We start from the raw sequence: 24270 nt of genomic DNA on the forward strand, positions 1-24270 counted from the left end.
GTCATTTAAATGATGAAAAAAAAAACCACTCAGAGATATTTGATTTTTTAATAGAGCCTTTAATTTAATTAATTGTTATTTAGCCATTTAACCATAGGTTAATAAAAGCATTTACACAAAGCAATGGAGTAAAAGTGAGACAAAATACACTAACATTAATTGTAGTTCTTTTTATCACATGTTGGTGATAACAGGTGGGGAAAAAAGTATACAACTAGATGTCATGTTTCTATAGATTACAATATAAGAGTGATTACTACCATTTATTCCTCTAAGAACTATGGTAGTAACACAGTTATTGAAGAAGTTAAAACTCATTTGATTATTTAATTACCAACATGAACTGACATATTTTAAATGCAATAATTTAACACAATCTGCTGAATAAAAATCAATTTGTCACAATCAACAACACAGTGAATAATTTGTTATTCAAATATTATGCTTTTACAGTAGATTTGTTTCCCTAGATAACAATAACCAAGTGATTATATGTACAATAGATATGTTTATAAGAGAATGTTTGAGAAAATGTCAACAATTAACAAGATAAAATTTAAGAACCAGATCTTCTATGGTACCACCCTTAGGCTTCAAGCTTGGCCAGTGCATCTTCCAGTAAAGACAGATCTCCTGTTTTAGAAAAAAGATAATTCATTTAATTTTCAATTTTTTAAATAAAAAAAAAAAACAGAATGTGACTTAAAAACTCTAATTAAAAGGTTAGGAAATAAAAAGAAAAATGTCCTCACCTCTGATATCTTTTGTTAGGTTGATGATTTGCTGTTTGTTATTGATGACTTCAACACTTTGTGTGTAGGGGTTGAAGCGGACACTGAATGGTCTAGGAATGGTCGCAGCAAATTGTCTGCAGAAAAATCATAGAATGGAGTTAAATAATTTTTAAAAAAAACCCACGACAAGTTGATATGAAATTTTCTCTATGCTAATTATTAAGTATTTTCCTGCTGAAATATTAAATAACCATCTTACTTGAGCTTTGTTTTAGCAGTGTCAAAACTCTCAGCAACAAAATAAATTGGCTGGAAGCATGTTATTGGATACTCCTGCTCACAAGTTTTCTGTGGGTCAAAGGGCATGACCTGTGGCTTGTCACTCAGGCAGTACTAAGGATTAGAAGGAAGAAAATGAAAAAAAAAACAAAACAAACCCATTGTTTATTTGAGTGCAGTTTTTGTTTACACTTTTTTCTTAAAAAAATAATTTGAATATTTTAGTTCAGATTCACGATCTAAGTGTTGGCAATGTTAAATTTGTTATATTTTAAACTTTGAAAAACTGATTTACTGTTTACATTTTTTTCACCGGTTAATCTAACAATTATACAACTGCTAAATATCATATTTAAAACAATGCATGTCCAACTTCCCCAGTAAAACTAACAGCTCTGCCTACAATGTACCTCTAACTCTCCAAATGAGGATAACAGACCAGCACCATAAGCTTTCAGATGTCCTTCTTGTCGACACAGGCCAAATTCTACAGTAAACCAGTACAGCTGCAAATTTAAAAAGTTTAACATAAATTCCAAGAGAACAATTGATTCTTATTTTGATATTTTGTTACGTAAGCTGTCGTAAAGACGTACAGTAGCCAATTTTTTGATGTAGTCATCTGGTGCCCCAAGACTTGCAAGTCCAATTTCCTGGGAGAACTGAGCAAATGATGGATCAGCCAGTAGGGGAACATGGCCCAAGACCTCATGGCAAACATCACTGTCAAATTAAATTTTTAAAAATTTGTAAGTGATAAAATATAATTATTGAAACAAAAAATTACAATAAAAGTTGGAAACTGCAACTATTAGTAAAACATTTTTCACTTACGGTTCAGGGGTATACATTGGTTTAGACCCATGGCGAATGTACTGGGTTGAATGAAAAACTCTGAATGCAAGCCCAGCAAGGAAGTCTCGAGAGGATAACAGCCCAGCCACAGGGCGTAAAGTGAATCCAGTGCAATCTAAATTTAAACATTTTTTTGTTTAAAATGTAAACATCAAACTTGTTGTTTTAGAATGGTTAGAAAACACAATTCAAAAGCAAATTCTGTTGACCTTTTTCTGACTAATATTGATTCCTAAAACAAAAGAGTGATCAGAGATGTTCACCTTTCAAGAAATCTGAGATGTCCTGTAACTGCGGAATGTTATCCTCCCTGAAGCCACAGTTGTCTATCAGCAGAGGGAACACATAGTTGAACTCACGGCAAGCATGTGTGGGGTACAGCTTGACCAGCTCTTTGAATATTGTCCCCCTGTCATCACCAGAGAGAACACCATCAATGATGTGATAACAGAAGAATTTGCCAGTTAAAAATACTGAATATAGGCCAACAAATTAAAATTTTATTGTTTTCACAGGAATTGTTAAGTTGCAAATGAAGCACAGATGAAATACTGTTGGTTTATTTTTAATATTTGATACAGTTCACCAGAGAAATTCTACTCCCAGTGCTAGTTATAAATTTTAAATAAAATTTGACACAATAATAGACTTTGAAAATACATTTGATATTTTAAACTAAACAAAAAGATTTTGTATTAGTGTGTTGTTTATTGCTCAACAATAATAACTGATTCATTAGATAATACACAAGTCAATTCATTTTGAAATATCCGGCTATTCAAAATAATTGGCCAGTTAATTTAGTCTAACATACAAATTAATTGACCTGTTGATGATGTTTGAAATATCCTACCACAAATTTAGAAATATTACAAAATTAATGTAGATAGCACAGGCATGTAACTATGATGTAAAGAACTTACCAAGTCTTGATTTCTGCGTTTGTGTATTCAACTCTGGGGATTTGTTGACCACTGAATCAAAGACAAATAAAATAATTAGAAGACAGAAAAGGTGGACCTGGAACATTTGATCTAAATAAAGGTGGTGGTCAAGCTAACAAGTCAGAGGGCCACATATGGTGTAAATAAAGAAATAGAAACAAACAGGTTTGGAGGATTGTTAGGATCAGCTTGTTATGGTACATATTTTTAAAAGTTAAATGCTAGTTTTGTAAAAGAAGTAAAAAAAGAAATAGCTTTTACAAAATCAAGAAATAACATCTAAGCGTGGAAAAGGGTAATTCTCATGTATAAATCTATCTATTATAGGCCATTAGCCCCAGTTTTATGATTGGTGCATACACTTACTTTGAAACCCTGCAGACATTTAAACTTACTATTTATAATGGAAAGCAATATCAGCAAACTCCTTTCTCCTCTCTCTGTAGACTGGGTCTGTGAATCCCTTGATACAAAAAATTTAAATAATAACACAAAAAGTTCTTTTAAAGTTCATGTTTTGGCATCTTTAAGACAACTTAAATGTGATTGTGTTTTAAGTAAAAGATTTATTCTGTAAAACAGTGATTACCAAATTTGTATCCCCTTATGTTTTTGCTTAAAAAGCGAAATTTTTTAATGAGAATGAGTTATTTGTATAAAAAAAATGAAAGTACCGGATGATCAGCGTCCAGTTCAGATCCATAGCTAAGAATCTGGTTGGCAAATCTGTCTAGGTCCTTGATTCTGCGAGGAAACCACGGAACTGTAAAAACACAGGGTACTTGAGTCGCTTGCAGTTTATAAATGAGCAAAAAACTTCAAATTCCATGCATAAAAAAATCTTTTAATAATAGATGAAAGAGTTAACTAAGTTATTTAAAAATGGACATCATCACTTACAAAATATATAAAATTATGAATCATACACTGTAGCTAAGATTAGAGATATTCACTTTAATTATAAGCATTCATCAGTGGCCCACTGTTTTAATTCAGATTTATATGAAGCATATGTTTTAAAGCAACTTCAACTAGGTAGTATAAGTTGTAGTAAAATTTAAATACTAAAAAGTAAATATAGATGTAATTTAACATTATAAATAAGCAGTTAATATCAAGTTAGATCAGCATAGTGTGCAATGGAGATGTGTCGGATTTGCAAAGGGAAGTGAACAGACATTCAACTTTAAACATTAATTTAGATTTTTGTATTTTATGTTTAAGAATTCAGATAATATATTTTATTTTATTTGTCCATAATTACTTTAAAGTTCAAAGCAAAAAAGATGAAGTAATTAAATTTTCTTGAATGTTTAAAAAATATTTTGATGAAAAACAACTTGTAATTGTAGGTCCTATTGTTTATGTTTTGGGCCAAGGTTTAGAATGTAGGGTCGGTGATCAAAAGGCAGGAATGGAGCAAAATATATGGGGTTGTTCATAAATGACCTAATGCTGTTTTGGTGACATTATTATTCCTCTCTCCCCAAGAGCCCCCTAAAATTACACCACTCTTCAATAAATCAATATCCCTCCCCCACCATTGTTTATTTGTATTGAAATAGGAATTCACCACCTCAGAAATGTGACGTCATTTAATTAAGGACAATACATGTTTAAAATAGTTTAAATATTTCAATTTAAATAAAACTTTCAAAACATCTTTGTTTGATTCTTTATTTATTATTATTATTCCTTTAGAAAGCCACCAAATCAAATATCTACACCCCCCCCATGTATTTTCTTGAACAGAATAGACATATTTTTAACATTATTTCTGTTATATTGTTGAAATAAGCAATTTCACAAAGCATTTATTACTTTGGCTACGTTACAATTTTAATAAAAAGAAAATCATTACTCTACTACATAATTAGCGCGTTAAACCTAGATAGACGTGGCAATGGCAGGTAAAACGAAAAAAATCTGGTTAATTATAAGTTAATATTTTATAAAACCACACAGAAAAATGAAATTCTACCACGTAACGTAGCAGACGATGTTATTATGTTGTACAAACAAATGATATGCACAATATAACAGCTTTTTAAAATGTTGCATTGATGTACATAAGCATACCTTTAGTTTCTGTCGAGTCTGTTTGGAAACACGTGAATGTTTTACTTAAAATCTTTATTTAAATTGATAAGCTGTTGGACAAACAGGCAAGGAATATGTGTACTGGGTGACTACGGTTCTCCTAACTACCAATAGTTTAAAAAGTTTTTGTGCGTTCTTATTTTAAATAAGATGATATTTTTTTTTACTAGTGATAATCTTCTTCTATTCGCTTGATAGTCACATCTTTATTTATAATAGCGTGTTAATCTGATTCAGAACACTGTTGTTACAAGTTTACAATACAGAAACACGCTTGTTAAATGCTGGTGAAATTTAGATATTATATGAAACATTTTAACACGCTGAATATTGATTTAATAGGTGAGACACTGAAACGCGAACGCCTCTACCTATATCGATACCTATAGGCCTATTTATTATCTATTGTCTGTTGAAGCGGAGTCGAAGGTAAAAGACTGATGGCAGAGATCTGCCCGCTGGCTATCCAGGTAATTATACAGACGGCTAACGTTTTTATTTTATTTTAGAAGTGGAAGACAAGGTTTACCAAACCATTCATATTGTTTAAAGCCTAGGTGTAACCAAAAGTAGAATTACAATTTTCCCAGACAGGTGTAAAGAACCGTAACGTTTTAGAAGGCAAGTGTTACAGAATGTAAATTGATGACTTGGACTCACCTTCGTCAGACTCTCCGTTCTCAACCTTCCTGGACAAAATTGTTAACTTGTTGGCGGACTTCCTCAGATGGTCGATAGCCTCCTACATTGAGAGGGAAGAGAGTGAGGGAGGGAGGGATAGGTGTGAAGGGGTGTGGGTGAGAGAGTAGCCTCCTACATTGAGAGGGTAGAGAGTGAGAGAGGGATAGGTGTGAAGGGGTGTGGGTGAGAGAGTAGCCTCCTACATTGAGAGGGTAGAGAGTGAGGGAGGGATAGGTGTGAGGGTGTGGGTGAGAGAGTAGCCTCCTACATTGAGAGGGAAGAGAGTGAGGGAGGGATAGGTGTGAGGGTGTGGGTGAGAGAGTAGCCTCCTACATTGAGAGGGAAGAGAGTGAGGGAGGGATAGGTGTGAGGGTGTGGGTGAGAGAGTAGCCTCCTACATTGAGAGGGAAGGGAGTGAGGGAGGGATAGGTGTGAGGGTGTGGGTGAGAGAGTAGCCTCCTACATTGAGAGGGAAGGGAGTGAGAGGGAGGAAGGGATAGGTGTGAGGGTGTGGGTGAGAGAGTAGCCTCCTACATTGAGAAGGAAGGGAGTGAGGGAGGGATAGGTGTGAGGGTGTGGGTGAGAGAGTAGCCTCCTACATTGAGAGGGAAGGGAGTGAGAGGGAGGAAGGGATAGGTGTGAGGGTGTGGGTGAGAGAGTAGCCTCCTACATTGAGAAGGAAGGGAGTGAGGGAGGGATAGGTGTGAGGGTGTGGGTGAGAGAGTAGCCTCCTACATTGAGAGGGAAGGGAGTGAGAGGGAGGAAGGGATAGGTGTGAGGGTGTGGGTGAGAGAGTAGCCTCCTACATTGAGAGAGAAGAGAGTGAGGGAGGGATAGGTGTGAGGGTGTGGGTGAGAGAGTAGCCTCCTACATTGAGAGAGAAGAGAGTGAGGGAGGGATAGGTGTGAGGGTGTGGGTGAGAGAGTAGCCTCCTACATTGAGAGGGAAGGGAGTGAGGGAGGGATAGGTGTGAGGGTGTGGGTGAGAGAGTAGCCTCCTACATTGAGAGGGAAGAGAGTGAGGGAGGGATAGGTGTGAGGGTGTGGGTGAGAGAGTAGCCTCCTACATTGAGAGGGAAGAGAGTGAGGGAGGGATAGGTGTGAGGGTGTGGGTGAGAGAGTAGCCTCCTACATTGAGAGGGAAGAGAGTGAGGGAGGGATAGGTGTGAGGGTGTGGGTGAGAGAGTAGCCTCCTACATTGAGAGAGAAGAGAGTGAGGGAGGGATAGGTGTGAGGGTGTGGGTGAGAGAGTAGCCTCCTACATTGAGAGAGAAGAGAGTGAGGGAGGGATAGGTGTGAGGGTGTGGGTGAGAGAGTAGCCTCCTACATTGAGAGAGAAGAGAGTGAGGGAGGGATAGGTGTGAGGGTGTGGGTGAGAGAGTAGCCTCCTACATTGAGAGGGAAGAGAGTGAGGGAGGGATAGGTGTGAGGGTGTGGGTGAGAGAGTAGCCTCCTACATTGAGAGGGAAGAGAGTGAGGGAGGGATAGGTGTGAGGGTGTGGGTGAGAGAGTAGCCTCGTACATTGAGAGGGAAGGGAGTGAGAGGGAGGAAGGGATAGGTGTGAGGGTGTGGGTGAGAGAGTAGCCTCCTACATTGAGAGGGAAGGGAGTGAGGGAGGGATAGGTGTGAGGGTGTGGGTGAGAGAGTAGCCTCCTACATTGAGAGGGAAGGGAGTGAGGGAGGGATAGGTGTGAGGGTGTGGGTGAGAGAGTAGCCTCCTACATTGAGAGGGAAGGGAGTGAGAGGGAGGAAGGGATAGGTGTGAGGGTGTGGGTGAGAGAGTAGCCTCCTACATTGAGAGGGTAGAGAGTGAGGGAGGGATAGGTGTGAGGGTGTGGGTGAGAGAGTAGCCTCCTACATTGAGAGAGAAGAGAGTTAGGGAGGGATAGGTGTGAGGGTGTGGGTGAGAGAGTAGCCTCCTACATTGAGAGGGAAGGGAGTGAGGGAGGGATAGGTGTGAGGGTGTGGGTGAGAGAGTAGCCTCCTACATTGAGAGGGAAGAGAGTGAGGGAGGGATAGGTGTGAGGGTGTGGGTGAGAGAGTAGCCTCCTACATTGAGAGGGAAGGGAGTGAGGGAGGGATAGGTGTGAGGGTGTGGGTGAGAGAGTAGCCTCCTACATTGAGAGGGAAGAGAGTGAGGGAGGGATAGGTGTGAGGGTGTGGGTGAGAGAGTAGCCTCCTACATTGAGAGGGAAGAGAGTGAGGGAGGGATAGGTGTGAGGGTGTGGGTGAGAGAGTAGCCTCCTACATTGAGAGGGAAGAGAGTGAGGGAGGGATAGGTGTGAGGGTGTGGGTGAGAGAGTAGCCTCCTACATTGAGAGGGAAGAGAGTGAGGGAGGGATAGGTGTGAGGGTGTGGGTGAGAGAGTAGCCTCCTACATTGAGAAGGAAGGGAGTGAGGGAGGGATAGGTGTGAGGGTGTGGGTGAGAGAGTAGCCTCCTACATTGAGAGGGAAGGGAGTGAGAGGGAGGAAGGGATAGGTGTGAGGGTGTGGGTGAGAGAGTAGCCTCCTACATTGAGAGGGAAGGGAGTGAGAGGGAGGAAGGGATAGGTGTGAGGGTGTGGGTGAGAGAGTAGCCTCCTACATTGAGAGGGAAGGGAGTGAGAGGGAGGAAGGGATAGGTGTGAGGGTGTGGGTGAGAGAGTAGCCTCCTACATTGAGAGGGAAGGGAGTGAGAGTGAGGGAGGGATAGGTGTGAGGGTGTGGGTGAGAGAGTAGCCTCCTACATTGAGAGGGAAGGGAGTGAGAGTGAGGGAGGGATAGGTGTGAGGGTGTGGGTGAGAGAGTAGCCTCCTACATTGAGAGGGAAGAGAGTGAGGGAGGGATAGGCGTGAGGGTGTGGGTGAGAGAGTAGCCTCCTACATTGAGAGGGAAGAGAGTGAGGGAGGGATAGGTGTGAAGGTGTGGGTGAGAGAGTAGCCTCCTACATTGAGAGGGAAGGGAGTGAGAGTGAGGGAGGGATAGGTGTGAGGGTGTGGGTGAGAGAGTAGCCTCCTACATTGAGAGGGAAGGGAGTGAGAGGGAGGAAGGGATAGGTGTGAGGGTGTGGGTGAGAGAGTAGCCTCCTACATTGAGAGGGAAGAGAGTGAGGGAGGGATAGGTGTGAGGGTGTGGGTGAGAGAGTAGCCTCCTACATTGAGAGGGAAGGGAGTGAGAGGGAGGAAGGGATAGGTGTGAGGGTGTGGGTGAGAGAGTAGCCTCCTACATTGAGAGGGAAGGGAGTGAGAGGGAGGAAGGGATAGGTGTGAGGGTGTGGGTGAGAGAGTAGCCTCCTACATTGAGAGGGAAGAGAGTGAGGGAGGGATAGGTGTGAGGGTGTGGGTGAGAGAGTAGCCTCCTACATTGAGAGGGAAGGGAGTGAGAGGGAGGAAGGGATAGGTGTGAGGGTGTGGGTGAGAGAGTAGCCTCCTACATTGAGAGGGAAGGGAGTGAGAGGGAGGAAGGGATAGGTGTGAGGGTGTGGGTGAGAGAGTAGCCTCCTACATTGAGAGGGAAGAGAGTGAGGGAGGGATAGGTGTGAGGGTGTGGGTGAGAGAGTAGCCTCCTACATTGAGAGGGAAGGGAGTGAGAGGGAGGAAGGGATAGGTGTGAGGGTGTGGGTGAGAGAGTAGCCTCCTACATTGAGAGGGAAGAGAGTGAGGGAGGGATAGGTGTGAGGGTGTGGGTGAGAGAGTAGCCTCCTACATTGAGAGGGAAGGGAGTGAGAGGGAGGAAGGGATAGGTGTGAGGGTGTGGGTGAGAGAGTAGCCTCCTACATTGAGAGGGAAGGGAGTGAGAGGGAGGAAGGGATAGGTGTGAGGGTGTGGGTGAGAGAGTAGCCTCCTACATTGAGAGGGAAGAGAGTGAGGGAGGGATAGGTGTGAGGGTGTGGGTGAGAGAGTAGCCTCCTACATTGAGAGGGAAGGGAGTGAGAGGGAGGAAGGGATAGGTGTGAGGGTGTGGGTGAGAGAGTAGCCTCCTACATTGAGAGGGAAGGGAGTGAGAGGGAGGAAGGGATAGGTGTGAGGGTGTGGGTGAGAGAGTAGCCTCCTACATTGAGAGGGAAGAGAGTGAGGGAGGGATAGGTGTGAGGGTGTGGGTGAGAGAGTAGCCTCCTACATTGAGAGGGAAGGGAGTGAGAGGGAGGAAGGGATAGGTGTGAGGGTGTGGGTGAGAGAGTAGCCTCCTACATTGAGAGGGAAGAGAGTGAGGGAGGGATAGGTGTGAAGGTGTGGGTGAGAGAGTAGCCTCCTACATTGAGAGGGAAGGGAGTGAGAGGGAGGAAGGGATAGGTGTGAGGGTGTGGGTGAGAGAGTAGCCTCCTACATTGAGAGGGAAGGGAGTGAGAGGGAGGAAGGGATAGGTGTGAGGGTGTGGGTGAGAGAGTAGCCTCCTACATTGAGAGGGAAGGGAGTGAGAGGGAGGAAGGGATAGGTGTGAGGGTGTGGGTGAGAGAGTAGCCTCCTACATTGAGAGAGAAGAGAGTGAGGGAGGGATAGGTGTGAGGGTGTGGGTGAGAGAGTAGCCTCCTACATTGAGGGAGAAGAGAGTGAGGGAGGGATAGGTGTGAGGGTGTGGGTGAGAGAGTAGCCTCCTACATTGAGAGGGAAGGGAGTGAGAGGGAGGAAGGGATAGGTGTGAGGGTGTGGGTGAGAGAGTAGCCTCCTACATTGAGAGGGAAGAGAGTGAGGGAGGGATAGGTGTGAGGGTGTGGATGAGAGAGTAGCCTCCTACATTGAGAGAGAAGAGAGTGAGGGAGGGATAGGTGTGAGGGTGTGGGTGAGAGAGTAGCCTCCTACATTGAGAGGGAAGGGAGTGAGAGGGAGGAAGGGATAGGTGTGAGGGTGTGGGTGAGAGAGTAGCCTCCTACATTGAGAGGGAAGAGAGTGAGGGAGGGATAGGTGTGAGGGTGTGGGTGAGAGAGTAGCCTCCTACATTGAGAGGGAAGGGAGTGAGAGGGAGGAAGGGATAGGTGTGAGGGTGTGGGTGAGAGAGTAGCCTCCTACATTGAGAGGGAAGAGAGTGAGGGAGGGATAGGTGTGAGGGTGTGGGTGAGAGAGTAGCCTCCTACATTGAGAGGGAAGGGAGTGAGAGGGAGGAAGGGATAGGTGTGAGGGTGTGGGTGAGAGAGTAGCCTCCTACATTGAGAGGGAAGAGAGTGAGGGAGGGATAGGTGTGAGGGTGTGGGTGAGAGAGTAGCCTCCTACATTGAGAGGGAAGGGAGTGAGGGAGGGATAGGTGTGAGGGTGTGGGTGAGAGAGTAGCCTCCTACATTGAGAGGGAAGAGAGTGAGGGAGGGATAGGTGTGAGGGTGTGGGTGAGAGAGTAGCCTCCTACATTGAGAGGGAAGAGAGTGAGGGAGGGATAGGTGTGAGGGTGTGGGTGAGAGAGTAGCCTCCTACATTGAGAGGGAAGGGAGTGAGAGGGAGGAAGGGATAGGTGTGAGGGTGTGGGTGAGAGAGTAGCCTCCTACATTGAGAGGGAAGGGAGTGAGAGGGAGGAAGGGATAGGTGTGAGGGTGTGGGTGAGAGAGTAGCCTCCTACATTGAGAGGGAAGAGAGTGAGGGAGGGATAGGTGTGAGGGTGTGGGTGAGAGAGTAGCCTCCTACATTGAGAGGGAAGAGAGTGAGGGAGGGATAGGTGTGAGGGTGTGGGTGAGAGAGTAGCCTCCTATATTGAGAGGGAAGGGAGTGAGAGGGAGGGATAGGTGTGAAGGTGTGGGTGAGAGAGTAGCCTCCTACATTGAGAAGGAAGGGAGTGAGAGTGAGGAAGGGATAGGTGTGAGGGTGTGGGTGAGAGAGTAGCCTCCTACATTGAGAGGGAAGAGAGTGAGGGAGGGATAGGTGTGAGGGTGTGGGTGAGAGAGTAGCCTCCTACATTGAGAGGGAAGGGAGTGAGAGGGAGGAAGGGATAGGTGTGAGGGTGTGGGTGAGAGAGTAGCCTCCTACATTGAGAGGGAAGAGAGTGAGGGAGGGATAGGTGTGAGGGTGTGGGTGAGAGAGTAGCCTCCTACATTGAGAGGGAAGGGAGTGAGAGGGAGGAAGGGATAGGTGTGAGGGTGTGGGTGAGAGAGTAGCCTCCTACATTGAGAGGGAAGGGAGTGAGAGGGAGGAAGGGATAGGTGTGAGGGTGTGGGTGAGAGAGTAGCCTCCTACATTGAGAGGGAAGAGAGTGAGGGAGGGATAGGTGTGAGGGTGTGGGTGAGAGAGTAGCCTCCTACATTGAGAGGGAAGAGAGTGAGAGGGAGGAAGGGATAGGTGTGAGGGTGTGGGTGAGAGAGTAGCCTCCTAGAGGGAAGGGAGTGAGAGGGAGGAAGGGATAGGTGTGAGGGTGTGGGTGAGAGAGTAGCCTCCTACATTGAGAGGGAAGAGAGTGAGGGAGGGATAGGTGTGAAGGTGTGGGTGAGAGAGTAGCCTCCTACATTGAGAGGGAAGGGAGTGAGGGAGGGATAGGTGTGAGGGTGTGGGTGAGAGAGTAGCCTCCTACATTGAGAGGGAAGAGAGTGAGGGAGGGATAGGTGTGAAGGTGTGGGTGAGAGAGTAGCCTCCTACATTGAGAGGGAAGGGAGTGAGAGGGAGGAAGGGATAGGTGTGAGGGTGTGGGTGAGAGAGTAGCCTCCTACATTGAGAGGGAAGAGAGTGAGGGAGGGATAGGTGTGAGGGTGTGGGTGAGAGAGTAGCCTCCTACATTGAGAGGGAAGAGAGTGAGGAAGGGATAGGTGTGAGGGTGTGGGTGAGAGAGTAGCCTCCTACATTGAGAGGGAAGGGAGTGAGAGGGAGGAAGGGATAGGTGTGAGGGTGTGGGTGAGAGAGTAGCCTCCTACATTGAGAGGGAAGAGAGTGAGGGAGGGATAGGTGTGAAGGTGTGGGTGAGAGAGTAGCCTCCTACATTGAGAGGGAAGGGAGTGAGAGGGAGGAAGGGATAGGTGTGAGGGTGTGGGTGAGAGAGTAGCCTCCTACATTGAGAGGGAAGAGAGTGAGGGAGGGATAGGTGTGAGGGTGTGGGTGAGAGAGTAGCCTCCTACATTGAGAGGGAAGAGAGTGAGGAAGGGATAGGTGTGAGGGTGTGGGTGAGAGAGTAGCCTCCTACATTGAGAGGGAAGAGAGTGAGGGAGGGATAGGTGTGAGGGTGTGGGTGAGAGAGTAGCCTCCTACATTGAGAGGGAAGAGAGTGAGGGAGGGATAGGTGTGAGGGTGTGGGTGAGAGAGTAGCCTCCTACATTGAGAGAGAAGAGAGTGAGGGAGGGATAGGTGTGAGGGTGTGGGTGAGAGAGTAGCCTCCTACATTGAGAGGGAAGAGAGTGAGGGAGGGATAGGTGTGAGGGTGTGGGTGAGAGAGTAGCCTCCTACATTGAGAGGGAAGGGAGTGAGGGAGGGATAGGTGTGAGGGTGTGGGTGAGAGAGTAGCCTCCTACATTGAGAGGGAAGAGAGTGAGGGAGGGATAGGTGTGAGGGTGTGGGTGAGAGAGTAGCCTCCTACATTGAGAGAGAAGAGAGTGAGGGAGGGATAGGTGTGAGGGTGTGGGTGAGAGAGTAGCCTCCTACATTGAGAGGGAAGAGAGTGAGGGAGGGATAGGTGTGAGGGTGTGGGTGAGAGAGTAGCCTCCTACATTGAGAGGGAAGAGAGTGAAGGAGGGAGGGATAGGTGTGAGGGTGTGGGTGAGAGAGTAGCCTCCTACATTGAGAGGGAAGAGAGTGAGGGAGGGATAGGTGTGAAGGTGTGGGTGAGAGAGTAGCCTCCTACATTGAGAGGGAAGGGAGTGAGAGGGAGGAAGGGATAGGTGTGAGGGTGTGGGTGAGAGAGTAGCCTCCTACATTGAGAGGGAAGAGAGTGAGGGAGGGATAGGTGTGAGGGTGTGGGTGAGAGAGTAGCCTCCTACATTGAGAGGGAAGAGAGTGAAGGAGGGAGGGATAGGTGTGAGGGTGTGGGTGAGAGAGTAGCCTCCTACATTGAGAGGGAAGAGAGTGAAGGAGGGAGGGATAGGTGTGAGGGTGTGGGTGAGAGAGTAGCCTCCTAGAGGGAAGGGAGTGAGGGAGGGATAGGTGTGAAGGGGTGTGGGTGAGAGAGTAGCCTCCTACATTGAGAAGGAAGGGAGTGAGGGAGGGATAGGTGTGAGGGTGTGGGTGAGAGAGTAGCCTCCTACATTGAGAGGGAAGAGAGTGAGGGAGGGATAGGTGTGAGGGTGTGGGTGAGAGAGTAGCCTCCTACATTGAGAGGGAAGAGAGTGAGAGGGAGGAAGGGATAGGTGTGAGGGTGTGGGTGAGAGAGTAGCCTCCTACATTGAGAAGGAAGGGAGTGAGGGAGGGATAGGTGTGAGGGTGTGGGTGAGAGAGTAGCCTCCTACATTGAGAGGGAAGAGAGTGAGGGAGGGATAGGTGTGAGGGTGTGGGTGAGAGAGTAGCCTCCTACATTGAGAGGGAAGAGAGTGAGAGGGAGGAAGGGATAGGTGTGAGGGTGTGGGTGAGAGAGTAGCCTCCTACATTGAGAGGGAAGAGAGTGAGGGAGGGATAGGTGTGAGGGTGTGGGTGAGAGAGTAGCCTCCTACATTGAGAAGGAAGGGAGTGAGGGAGGGATAGGTGTGAGGGTGTGGGTGAGAGAGTAGCCTCCTACATTGAGAAGGAAGGGAGTGAGGGAGGGATAGGTGTGAGGGTGTGGGTGAGAGAGTAGCCTAAACGTACGCCATTGTCTGCGTAAGCTATTTAGTTTGGACCAGAGCTTGCATTGTTTCATGCTTTACTATCGTATATCCAGTTACTAACCATCAGTTTATACAGCTGTTGTATATTACAATCACTACGGGGTAACTGCTTCAGTGGCGTAGGGAGAATTTTGTTCAGTGTTTCTTTCAGACATTTTTCTCCGGGGGTAAATTTCCGGGGTAGTGGCAGTTATTTTTTTTATTTCATCGGGGGGGAGAGGGGGGGGGAAGGGGGGGGAGGAGGGGGGGGGGTAGCGCCTCCTCGAATAGATGCCTGAAAGAAACTGTGATTTTGTTATGGAGGGCACTGATCTGCAATAATTTGGTGAAGTAATCAGCTAGATCTTTGGTTGGCGGCCCATGCCCCAGCAGGGGTGACGGGGAGAGACGTTGTTGATGATGATCAGCTGGTTACAAACACTGCTATGTCAAAAATATTTTCAGGGTGTATAAAAGACAGATAATAAGAAAGACAGCAATGTTATAACAGGGACCGTGGTCTGTACAAAAGACAGAGTAATTAGAAAGACAGCAATGTTGTAACAATGTTATAACAGGGACCGTGGTCTGTATAAAAGACAGAGTAATTAGAAAGACAGCAATGTTATAACAGGGACCGTGGTCTGTATAAAAGACAGAGTAATTAGAAAGACAGCAATGTTATAACAGGGACCGTGGTCTGTATAAAAGACAGAGTAATTAGAAAGAAAGCAATGTTATAACAGGGACCGTGGTCTGTATAAAAGACAGAGTAATTAGAAAGACAGCAATGTTGTAACAATGTTATAACAGGGACCGTGGTCTGTATAAAAGACAGAGTAATTAGAAAGACAGCAATGTTATAGCAATGTTATAACAGGGACCGTGGTCTGTATAAAAGACAGAGTAATTAGAAAGACAGCAAGGTTATTACAGATAACGTCGCCTCACCTTCAAACCTCCTGTCTGGTTGTCGCAAGCCACAAAAAACTCGAAACTCTTGGGGTCACCACGTGACGGCCTTGACTCGATGTGGTGAAGGTTGACCCCGTGTTCCTGTGTGCGTTAAGTGAGACAGATACGTGTAAACACACAATGATATAGTGAGACACAGTTTGTAAGTAACGATATCTTTTAGCTGCTGAAGTAAAGGCAAATAATCTTTGGGAGTGGGGGAGGGGAAGGAACTGAGACGACGACTACTTAACATGATTTTAGCACGAAAATCTGGCTGGCATTGCAGACAGTACTTCAAATCTGGGCACATACAAACTACATACTACATTATTACTTTAAACATAACAATACCTCAAACACCTTTAGGGCAGCGGCCAGAACTCCGATTTTCTCTGGTAGAGAAAAGATAATGCTAGTGCTCCCTTCTTTATCTTCATAGTCTTTTTTGTAGTTTTGTGGGTCACCGTGAATGTCGCCATTCTAAGAAATTAAAAAAAAATTGTCAAAAAATTAAATAAAAAAATAAATAAATACGTGTTTTAATTTATCATCTCACGAACACAAGCAAACACCTTGAAACTACACTTTATTAATATTGTAGTGTAGAGACAGTCTGCAGTTCTCAGTCCCATGTGGTTACCTCAGGAAAACGACTCCTGTATCGTCTTTTACCGAAAAGTTCGGACAAAGGAATTGCGTTCTGGTTTGCAGAAACTTTTTGGTACAAATTCCCATCCATCGTTGAAAACAAATAAATTATTTAATCAACACGTTTTTCACCAAATTGAAAAGAAAGGTTTGAAACAAATTTTATGAAAAACTGATGTAGAAAATATTCCAAGTTTAAAGTTTGAATTTCCGAAGCAATGACGTGTAGCTGCACCAATCATAGAGCAACCGTCCCCAGAATTCATGGAAACAATTCACGATCAGATTTTAATGAGGCTAAAATAATCGTCAAGTTACTATCACCAACAGACTATTCAGCAGCTTGCGGGGAGAATTGAGTTACCAACTGAACCCATCAACACAAGACTTAACACTACGCCCAAGTGTGAAGCAGCTTATATTTAAGGCTTACCCCAATCGGATTTTCGCGATAATCACTTATACGCTACAAGTGTCTCTACCCCCCCCCCCCCCAAATCAAATCTACCACTGTAAACGCATTCTTTGAACTACAGTAATATGTGATTTTTCCAGGCAAACAAAATTAGAAAAAAAAATATCCGCTATTATACGTAACGTATGTCACATCTATTATTATATTTAATTATTATGAAAAGAAAAATAGAAGCATTTTTTTTAGCCCACATGTGTTAAGTTACTATCGCATTAAGTATTTTACATACGTTTTTATGTAACCTAAAATAAAAACCCAACGAAAGACTAACCCACGGGTAACGAAAAATGAGAAGGTTAGCAGTACCCAGTTCGCAATGAACCATTACCTCCACGCTTATATTCATTTACAGGTGATTTCATCATCGGTAAAGTTCTTTTTTTTTTTCAATTTACCTACGGCTATTTTTACCAAGTCCGGTGTAGATTAGGGTCAAAGGATGGGGGGGGGGGCTTTAAAACAGGTTCTTGGGGCGTGTGACACAGTGTTTCATCATCATGTGTCAGCCAATGTTTTTGTTTACAGTGGCTGATTCGTTTTGATTAGAAGTTGTTTCATTTATGGGATGGACGTGGCTTTTAAATTAACTGATCAGCTAACCAAATTAGCATGTCGGTTTGTATTATAAGCCTGTTTTTACACTATCGGGTATACGAGAGGTGGGAGAATACTAAGTCACTGTTCATTCGCAGAGTTGGTCACTGTAGGGTTGGTCACTGTAAGGTTGGTCACTGTAGGGTTGGTACTGTAGGGTTGGTCACTGTAGGGTTGGTCACTTGGTCACTGTAGGGTTGTTCACTGTAGGGTTGGCCAGTGTAGGGTTGGTCACTGTAGGGTTGGTCACTGTAGGGTTGGTCACTGTAGGGTTGGTCACTGTAGGGTTGGTCACTAGGGTTGGTCAGTGTAGGGTTGGCCAGTGTAGGGTTGGTCACTGTAGGGTTGTTCACTGTAGGGTTGGCCAGTGTAGGGTTGGTCACTGTAAGGTTGGTCACTGTAGGGTTGGTCACTGTAGGGTTGGCCAGTGTAGGGTTGGTCACTGTAAGGTTGGTCACTGTAGGGTTGGTCACTGTAGGGTTGGCCAGTGTAGGGTTGGTCACTGTAAGGTTGGTCACTGTAGGGTTGGTCACTGTAGGGTTGGTCACTGTAGGGTTGGTCACTAGGGTTGGTCACTGTAGGGTTGGTCACTGTAGGGTTGGTATCTGTAGGGTTGTTCACTGTAGGGTTGGTCACTGTAGGGTTGGTCACTGTAGGGTTGGTCACTGTAGGGTTGGTCACTGTAGGGTTGGTCACTTGGTCACTGTAAGGTTGGTCACTGTAGGGTTGGTCACTGTAGGGATGGCCAGTGTAGGGTTGGCCAGCGTAGGGTTGGTGACTGTAGGGTTGGTGACTGTAGGGTTGGTACTGTAGGGTTGGTCACTGTAGGGTTGGTCACTTGGTCACTGTAGGGTTGTTCACTGTAGGGTTGGCCAGTGTAGGGTTGGCCAGTGTAGGGTTGGTCACTGTAAGGTTGGTCACTGTAGGGTTGGTCACTGTAGGGTTGGCCAGTGTAGGGTTGGTCACTGTAGGGTTGGCCAGTGTAGGGTTGGTCACTGTAAGGTTGGTCACTGTAGGGTTGGTCACTGTAGGGTTGGCCAGTGTAGGGTTGGTCACTGTAGGGTTGGTCACTTGGTCACTGTAGGGTTGGTACTGTAGGGTTGGTCACTGTAGGGTTGGTTACTGTAGGGTTGGTCACTGTAGGGTTGGTCACTTGGTCACTGTAGGGTTGGTACTGTAGGGTTGGTCACTGTAGGGTAGCCACTGTAGGGTTGGTCACTTGGTCACTGTAGGGTTGGCCACTGTAGGGTTGGCCAGTGTAGGGTTGGCCAGTGTAGGGTTGGTACTGTAGGGTTGGTACTGTAGGGTTGGTCACTGTAAGGTTGGTCACTGTAAGGTTGGTCACTGTAGGGTTGGTCACTGTAGGGTTGGTCACTGTAGGGTTGGTCACTGTAAGGTTGGTCACTGTAAGGTTGGTCACTGTAAGGTTGGTCACTGTAGGGTTGGTCACTGTAGGGTTGGTCACTGTAGGGTTGGCCAGTGTAGGGTTGGTCACTGTAGGGTTGGCCAGTGTAGGGTTGGTCACTTGGTCACTGTAGGGTTGGTCACTGTAGGGTTGGCCAGTGTAGGGTTGGTCACTGTAGGGTTTGTCACTGTAGGGTTGGTCACTTGGTTACTGTAGGGTTGGTCACTGTAGGGTTGGACACTGTAGGGTTGGACACTGTAGGGTTGGTCACTGTAGTTTTGACCGCTTTTTGCGGTATCGATACGGTATTTTCTTAACGTCTATTCGGTGACGTCACAAAGCCTGTTAAGAGACGCAGGATTCTTTGTTCGAATGTATAGATTTTGTATACATTTCTCTATTATCTGTTTATAGCTGATTCCTTTTCTTGAAACCTGGCTATGTCCCAGAAAGACAATATCTAACCATGTCTTGTCAGCTACTAAAATAACTGTTGTCGTTACGTCACAACAGCTGTGAAAACCTACATGTGAAAGACAATCGTTAACTGTAGATCTAGTACTTCGATACGATTTAACTGGAAAATAAAGTTGGAACCCTTACGTTCTTTTTATGATTCCTAGAAATTTATTTAATACCTCTCATAAAAATTGCACGCAGAAATAGGCTATATCGAATCTTATAATCAATCAATAGCCTATATCAGTCGTCTAATGCTTATGTCATAACTAAAAAAAAATAATAACAGTATGCCAATTCTTATCAAGCAGTTTTTAACATTAATATTTTGTAGGTTCATGAATTAGTATTCAAAATTCAAGGTACTATTTAGAATAAAATGTAGGGAATTTACCTTTTTTTTTAAAAAAAAAAAAAGGCATTCGTTATGTTGTTTAGATCCGGATAGAGGGGAGACAATCTAACTAATAAAATATCGATTTTTCATGAGTTTGGAAAAACGGAGGCCCCTATATGAGCAGTAATCAGCAGTTATGTTTCTTAAATAAAACAACAACAACAACAAACGCCACAGGTGAAGAATGAGGTTGTCTTTGTTATTGTGCACCCCTTTCACGATTTTGTATTCGATAAACCCCCTCTATCTTTAAGAAAATGGTTTTCCCACTATGCGGCGGCCAATGAAACAAAACCATGTAATCAAGGCCATGTGAACAAATGGCGGCCATGTTTTGTGATCACGTGACTGATTGTATGTAAACACCAGCTGTCAGTTCACGTGATGTAACGAAGCGATTAGATCAGTTGGACACGTAAACTGTTTGGGTACTCTAAACAGCTGGCAACCACTAGTAGATACATCCAACAGCCACGTGTATAAACTGTTTACAGCCACACTTATAGCTAACAGCCACACTTATACCTAACAGCCATACTTATAGCTAACAGCCATACTAATAGGGCTGGTAAGTAGGTCACCAACAAGTTCTACGGCTGAATAAAACCTACATGAGCCATATAACTTGTTGGTGACCTACTTACCAGCCCTATAGCTAACAGTCACACCATAGCTAACAGCCATACTTTAAAAGTCACACCTTTAGCCAACAACCATGCTCATAGCTAGCAGCCATACTTATAGCTAAAATGCATAATTATAGCTAACGGTCATACTTTTAGCTAACGGTCATAATTTCAGCTAAAAGCCACAATTGTCGCTAACCATAGCTTCCACACTTACAGGTAACAGCCACACGTACACATAGCTTACAACCAGCATATGGCCAGTTAACATGCACATAAACAGCCGATACTAAATGTCAACAAAATAGTATGATATAAGCTATGAGAAGTATGATACTAAATGTCAACGAATTTAATGATACTAAATGTCAACGAATTTAATAATACTAAATGTCAACGAATTTAATGATACTAAATGTCAACGAATTTAATGATACTAAATGTCAACGAATATAATATTACTAAATGTCAACGAATATAATGATACTAAATGTCAACGAATATAATGATACTAAATGTCAACGAATCTAATGAAACTAAATGTCAACGAATATAGTGATACTAAATGTGATAAAAGCATGCTGTGATAACAATACCATATGGTAATAAGATAAAAGCGTGATGCAGCAAATTTGACAAAGCAACAAAACACGAACTGTTGATAAGGAATTAAAAAAAACCTTTTAGAATACTTATCAAGGTCATGACGATAGGCAATGATGGTGCAAAAATAGAATGGTTGCATTCACTTTTAAACAGTGGCAAAGTGGGCAGACAGATGTTAAGTCGGTCAGAGTGGAAAACAAAATTCTGGGCAGATATGCATGGTCAGAAAGATACTGGGCAGATATGCATGGTCAGAATGATACTGGGCTGATATGCATGATCAGAAATGTACTGGGCAGATATGCATAGTCAGAAAGGTCATTTCCATCTTTTCCCTTCTTTACCCAAGGTATATGGGTCTGAAAGATACTGGACAGATATGCATGGTCAGAAAGATACTGGACAGATATGCATGGTCAGAAAGATACGAAGCAGATATGCATGGTAAGAAAGATACGAAACAGATATGCCATGGTCAGAAAGATGTATTTATAACCAGCAAATAGGGATCGCAATGAAGTAAGTGAAATGTTTACAAGCTAACACTACATGCTGGCGTGTGCTACAATATGCATCTAGTGAGTGACATGAACCATGACCATTTAATTAGACCGTAGCTGCAACAGTTGCAGGAAATACATTAAGGTCAGGCGTGTACACACGTACAGGTGAACATTAAGGTCAGGCATGTACACACGTACAGGTGAACATTAAGGTCAGCGTGTACACACGTACAGGTGAACATTAAGGTCAGGCGTGTACACACGTACAGGTGAACATTAAGGTCAGGCGTGTACACACGTACAGGTGAACATTAAGGTCAGGCGTGTACACACGTACAGGTGAACATTAAGGTCAGGTGTGTACACACGTACAGGTGAACATTAAGGTCAGGCGTGTACACACGTACAGGTGAACATTAAGGTCAGGCGTGTACACACGTACAGGTGAACATTAAGGTCAGGTGTGTACACACGTACAGGTGAACATTAAGGTCAGGCGTGTACACACGTACAGGTGAACATTAAGGTCAGGCGTGTACACACGTACAGGTGAACATTAAGGTCAGGCGTGTACACACGTACAGGTGAACATTAAGGTCAGGTGTGTACACACGTACAGGTGAACATTAAGGTCAGGTGTGTACACACGTACAGGTGAACATTAAGGTCAGGCGTGTACACACGTACAGGTGTACACACGTACAGCCTAACACGGCTGTCACGGACCGTGACACCGACGTGAACACACCCTCCCCCCCCCCCCCCCCCACTACTGGCCCCACAGCCATCCATCAGGTCTAGCCGCGGGAAGACGCGAGATATACATCTTGTAAGCCTCTAAACTCCGTGAGGCAGAATAAACGTTCATGGAGAAAATAAAAAGTAGCTTTGATGATTTATTTAAGGCAACTGACCCGAAGATAGACCTAAAGATATCTTCGGTCACAACCCGTCGACCGTGCCCCCCCCCCCTCCAGTCGACCATGGCTTAAGGAATGTACATTACATAATACCACTCAGCCCCCCCCCCCCCCCCCCCTCTCCCTCATATCCTGGCTTAACCAGCATGAAAGTCAGGCTACATACACATGACTGCTTTAAGCTTTGACTAATGAAGCAACATTCCCTAGCACAAAGTGACAGTATAAAGCTTGAACTATGTATGTAGCAACTTTCCCTAACACAAAGTGACAGTATAAAGCTTCAGCTAAGTATCATGTAGCAACATCCCCTAGCACAAAGTGACAGTATAAATCTTGAGCTATGTATGTAGCAACATTCCCTAACACAAAGTGACAGTATAAAGCTTGAACTATGTATGTAGCAACATTCCCTAACACAAAGTGATAGTATAAACATTGAACATGTAGCGACATTCCCTAAAAGTGACAGTATAAAGCTTGAACTATGTATGTAAAAACATTCCGTAAAACCTGACCAAACTAGGGTAACAGCTAGCATGTAAGAAAGTAACCTACACCGACTAACCGTTTCTATGGCAACCCTGCGTTTGGCTTTCACCTTTTGTTTGATCAAGGCCCATTTCCCCCCTGGTTTAGTACGCTTGGATGAGTCCAAATGGCCATTAGTGTCCAGTATAACACACATTCAAAGGCCAGGGATTTTGGTAACGGCGTGTATTGGCTTATGTACCTTCTACTTAGCCATACCCACATACCAATAACTTAGAGATGGGACCCACATACTAACTGTGGCAACAATTATCTCGCCTCTTAAGATCTGAAGACAAAACCTATATGTGAACCCGTGTTTGCTTATAAAGCTGCACAAAGAATGTTTATTTATGTGCTAGAAATATCTGTACACCACAAGAAACATTCCGGCATACTTCACGGAAATTTCCACGCGAACACAAACATGTAGTGTTTGGTGTCAGTTTGTTTTTTGTATAAACTATGACTGAATATGTCGAAGGAACTAATCTAGTATGGCATATGTCGCAGGGACTAATCTAGTACGGCATATGTCGCAGGGATTAATCTAGTATGACATATGTCGCAGGGACTAATCTAGTATGGCTTATATCGCAGGGATATTCTAGTATGGCTTATGTCGCAGGGACTAATCAAGTATGGCTTATATCGCAGGGATATTCTAGTATGGCTTATGTCGCAGGGACTAATCTAGAGGCTGTTGTTACCATATCTAATAAAGTTGATACATGTATGTAGGGAGGTAGCCTACTTACCTTTCCACCGTATGTTTTTCTCTTTTCTTACCTGTGTTTTTTATTGGGGAGGGGGGGGGGTGGGTGTGGGGAGGAGAAGATGATTACAGAGTAGTTTTTTTTGTATCCAGTACAAAACATCACACACCAACCATGTGTGTTAAACTGCCAGTATTTGCCAACAATACTTAAACATATGTCCCAAAGATAGACGTAGGCTGGGTGCAGTACACATACACCTGTCTAGGCTATGCCACCTAATCCATATCCAGATTAAAGAGCTGCCGAGATCCATATGTCAGATCATTGCGTCAGACCAGGTGAAATTAAAACGTTTTAAAATAATGGAAAATTAAAACTTACCTTATCGTTGACGAGTTTGGTTCTTTTCACCGAGGGCAGTCCAGCATCCATTGTGTCAGACGGAGAATGAGATTAGTGAAGAGTGGTAAAGTTGATCAATGCAGCGGGAACACACAGGTGGGGGTCGGCAGATTTCTTTAGCTGCTTACCGTGTGGTGGGCGGTGTATTTTTATTTTACTTTTGCAAGTATTAAGCCAGGCTCGTTATGTGTAAAAAACAAATGTCTTATCAGTTCAAGCCAGGTTTTTATCTGTCAACGAATGAAGCAGTAATGGTCAGCAGTGACGAGTGGACTGTTCGCACAACCAAACCGTCTGCGTAAATTTTGTTGACAGGAAGACGACCTTCACCCTCAGCCGATTTTTTCCCCCTACAAATTGGCCTAGAACGGTGTATTTTGATTGGTTGAATAAACACGCCTCCTGAGATCTGATTAGTGAATCGAAACACACCTCCAGGAAAACTGGGTCAGTGGTTACGTAGTTAATCTTCCATTTTCTCAAGCATAACGTTAAACATGAAACATGATACACACATAGGTGAATATAACACGCATGCAATGATTTATAATCTTGTTTGAATAACAGAGACTGTTAAGCGTTTGTTAAATTTATTAGACCCGAAGACTTGGACGAGATTACACAATCCAAAGACAAGCAGCTTTCTCCGTGTTTTGATTGACGGCTGTTTGCTGCGAGATTAAGGGCCGAATTCGGTCAAACGTTGTTTCTTTAGAACAAACAAGTTGGTGTGTACCTGTGTATGTGTGTGTGTCTGTGGGAGGGGGGGGGCTCTTAA

The 24270-nt window shown here is 44.4% G+C and overlaps 1 protein-coding gene across 3 annotated transcripts; it reads right to left on the reverse strand.

Annotated features, from left to right (window-relative positions):
* Window positions 1–55: 55 nt before the first annotated feature.
* On the reverse strand, window positions 56–23814 carry LOC131941901 (protein henna). 3 transcript variants are annotated; one of them, XM_059301504.1, is made up of 15 exons: window positions 23472–23814; window positions 15559–15687; window positions 15202–15306; window positions 5573–5654; window positions 4892–4909; window positions 3487–3575; window positions 3208–3275; window positions 2792–2842; window positions 2132–2277; window positions 1848–1983; window positions 1610–1736; window positions 1424–1519; window positions 994–1127; window positions 753–868; window positions 56–633 (listed from the first exon to the last, which is right to left on the reverse strand). In XM_059301504.1, exons 1-15 carry the CDS (start codon window positions 23520–23522, stop codon window positions 587–589), a joined length of 1395 nt encoding a protein of 464 aa, XP_059157487.1. In that variant the 5' UTR covers window positions 23523–23814; the 3' UTR covers window positions 56–586. The 3 variants fall into 3 exon arrangements, with proteins under 3 accessions (XP_059157487.1, XP_059157485.1, XP_059157486.1); XM_059301502.1 differs by lacking the exon at window positions 23472–23814 and adding an exon at window positions 15848–16256; XM_059301503.1 differs by lacking the exons at window positions 4892–4909; window positions 23472–23814 and adding an exon at window positions 15848–16255.
* Between the last annotated feature and the right edge of the window lie 456 nt (window positions 23815–24270).

The sequence above is a fragment of the Physella acuta genome, unplaced genomic scaffold, assembly GCF_028476545.2.
Source record: "Physella acuta isolate Inbredline_101_S28 unplaced genomic scaffold, ASM2847654v3 ptg000376l, whole genome shotgun sequence".
Classification (NCBI taxonomy): Eukaryota; Metazoa; Mollusca; class Gastropoda; family Physidae; genus Physella; species Physella acuta.

Bases quoted from the DNA above. Each gene is read 5' to 3' on its own strand.
- LOC131941901 (XM_059301502.1), bottom strand. From the start codon at position 15,946: ATGGATGGGAATTTGTACCAAAAAGTTTCTGCAAACCAGAACGCAATT. The intron at 1,520-1,609 runs GTACGTCTTTAC...TTAAATTTGCAG, and splicing joins ACATCAAAAAATTGGCTACT to CTGTACTGGTTTACTGTAGA. The intron at 634-752 runs GTGAGGACATTT...TTTCTAAAACAG, and splicing joins CCTAACAAAAGATATCAGAG to GAGATCTGTCTTTACTGGAA.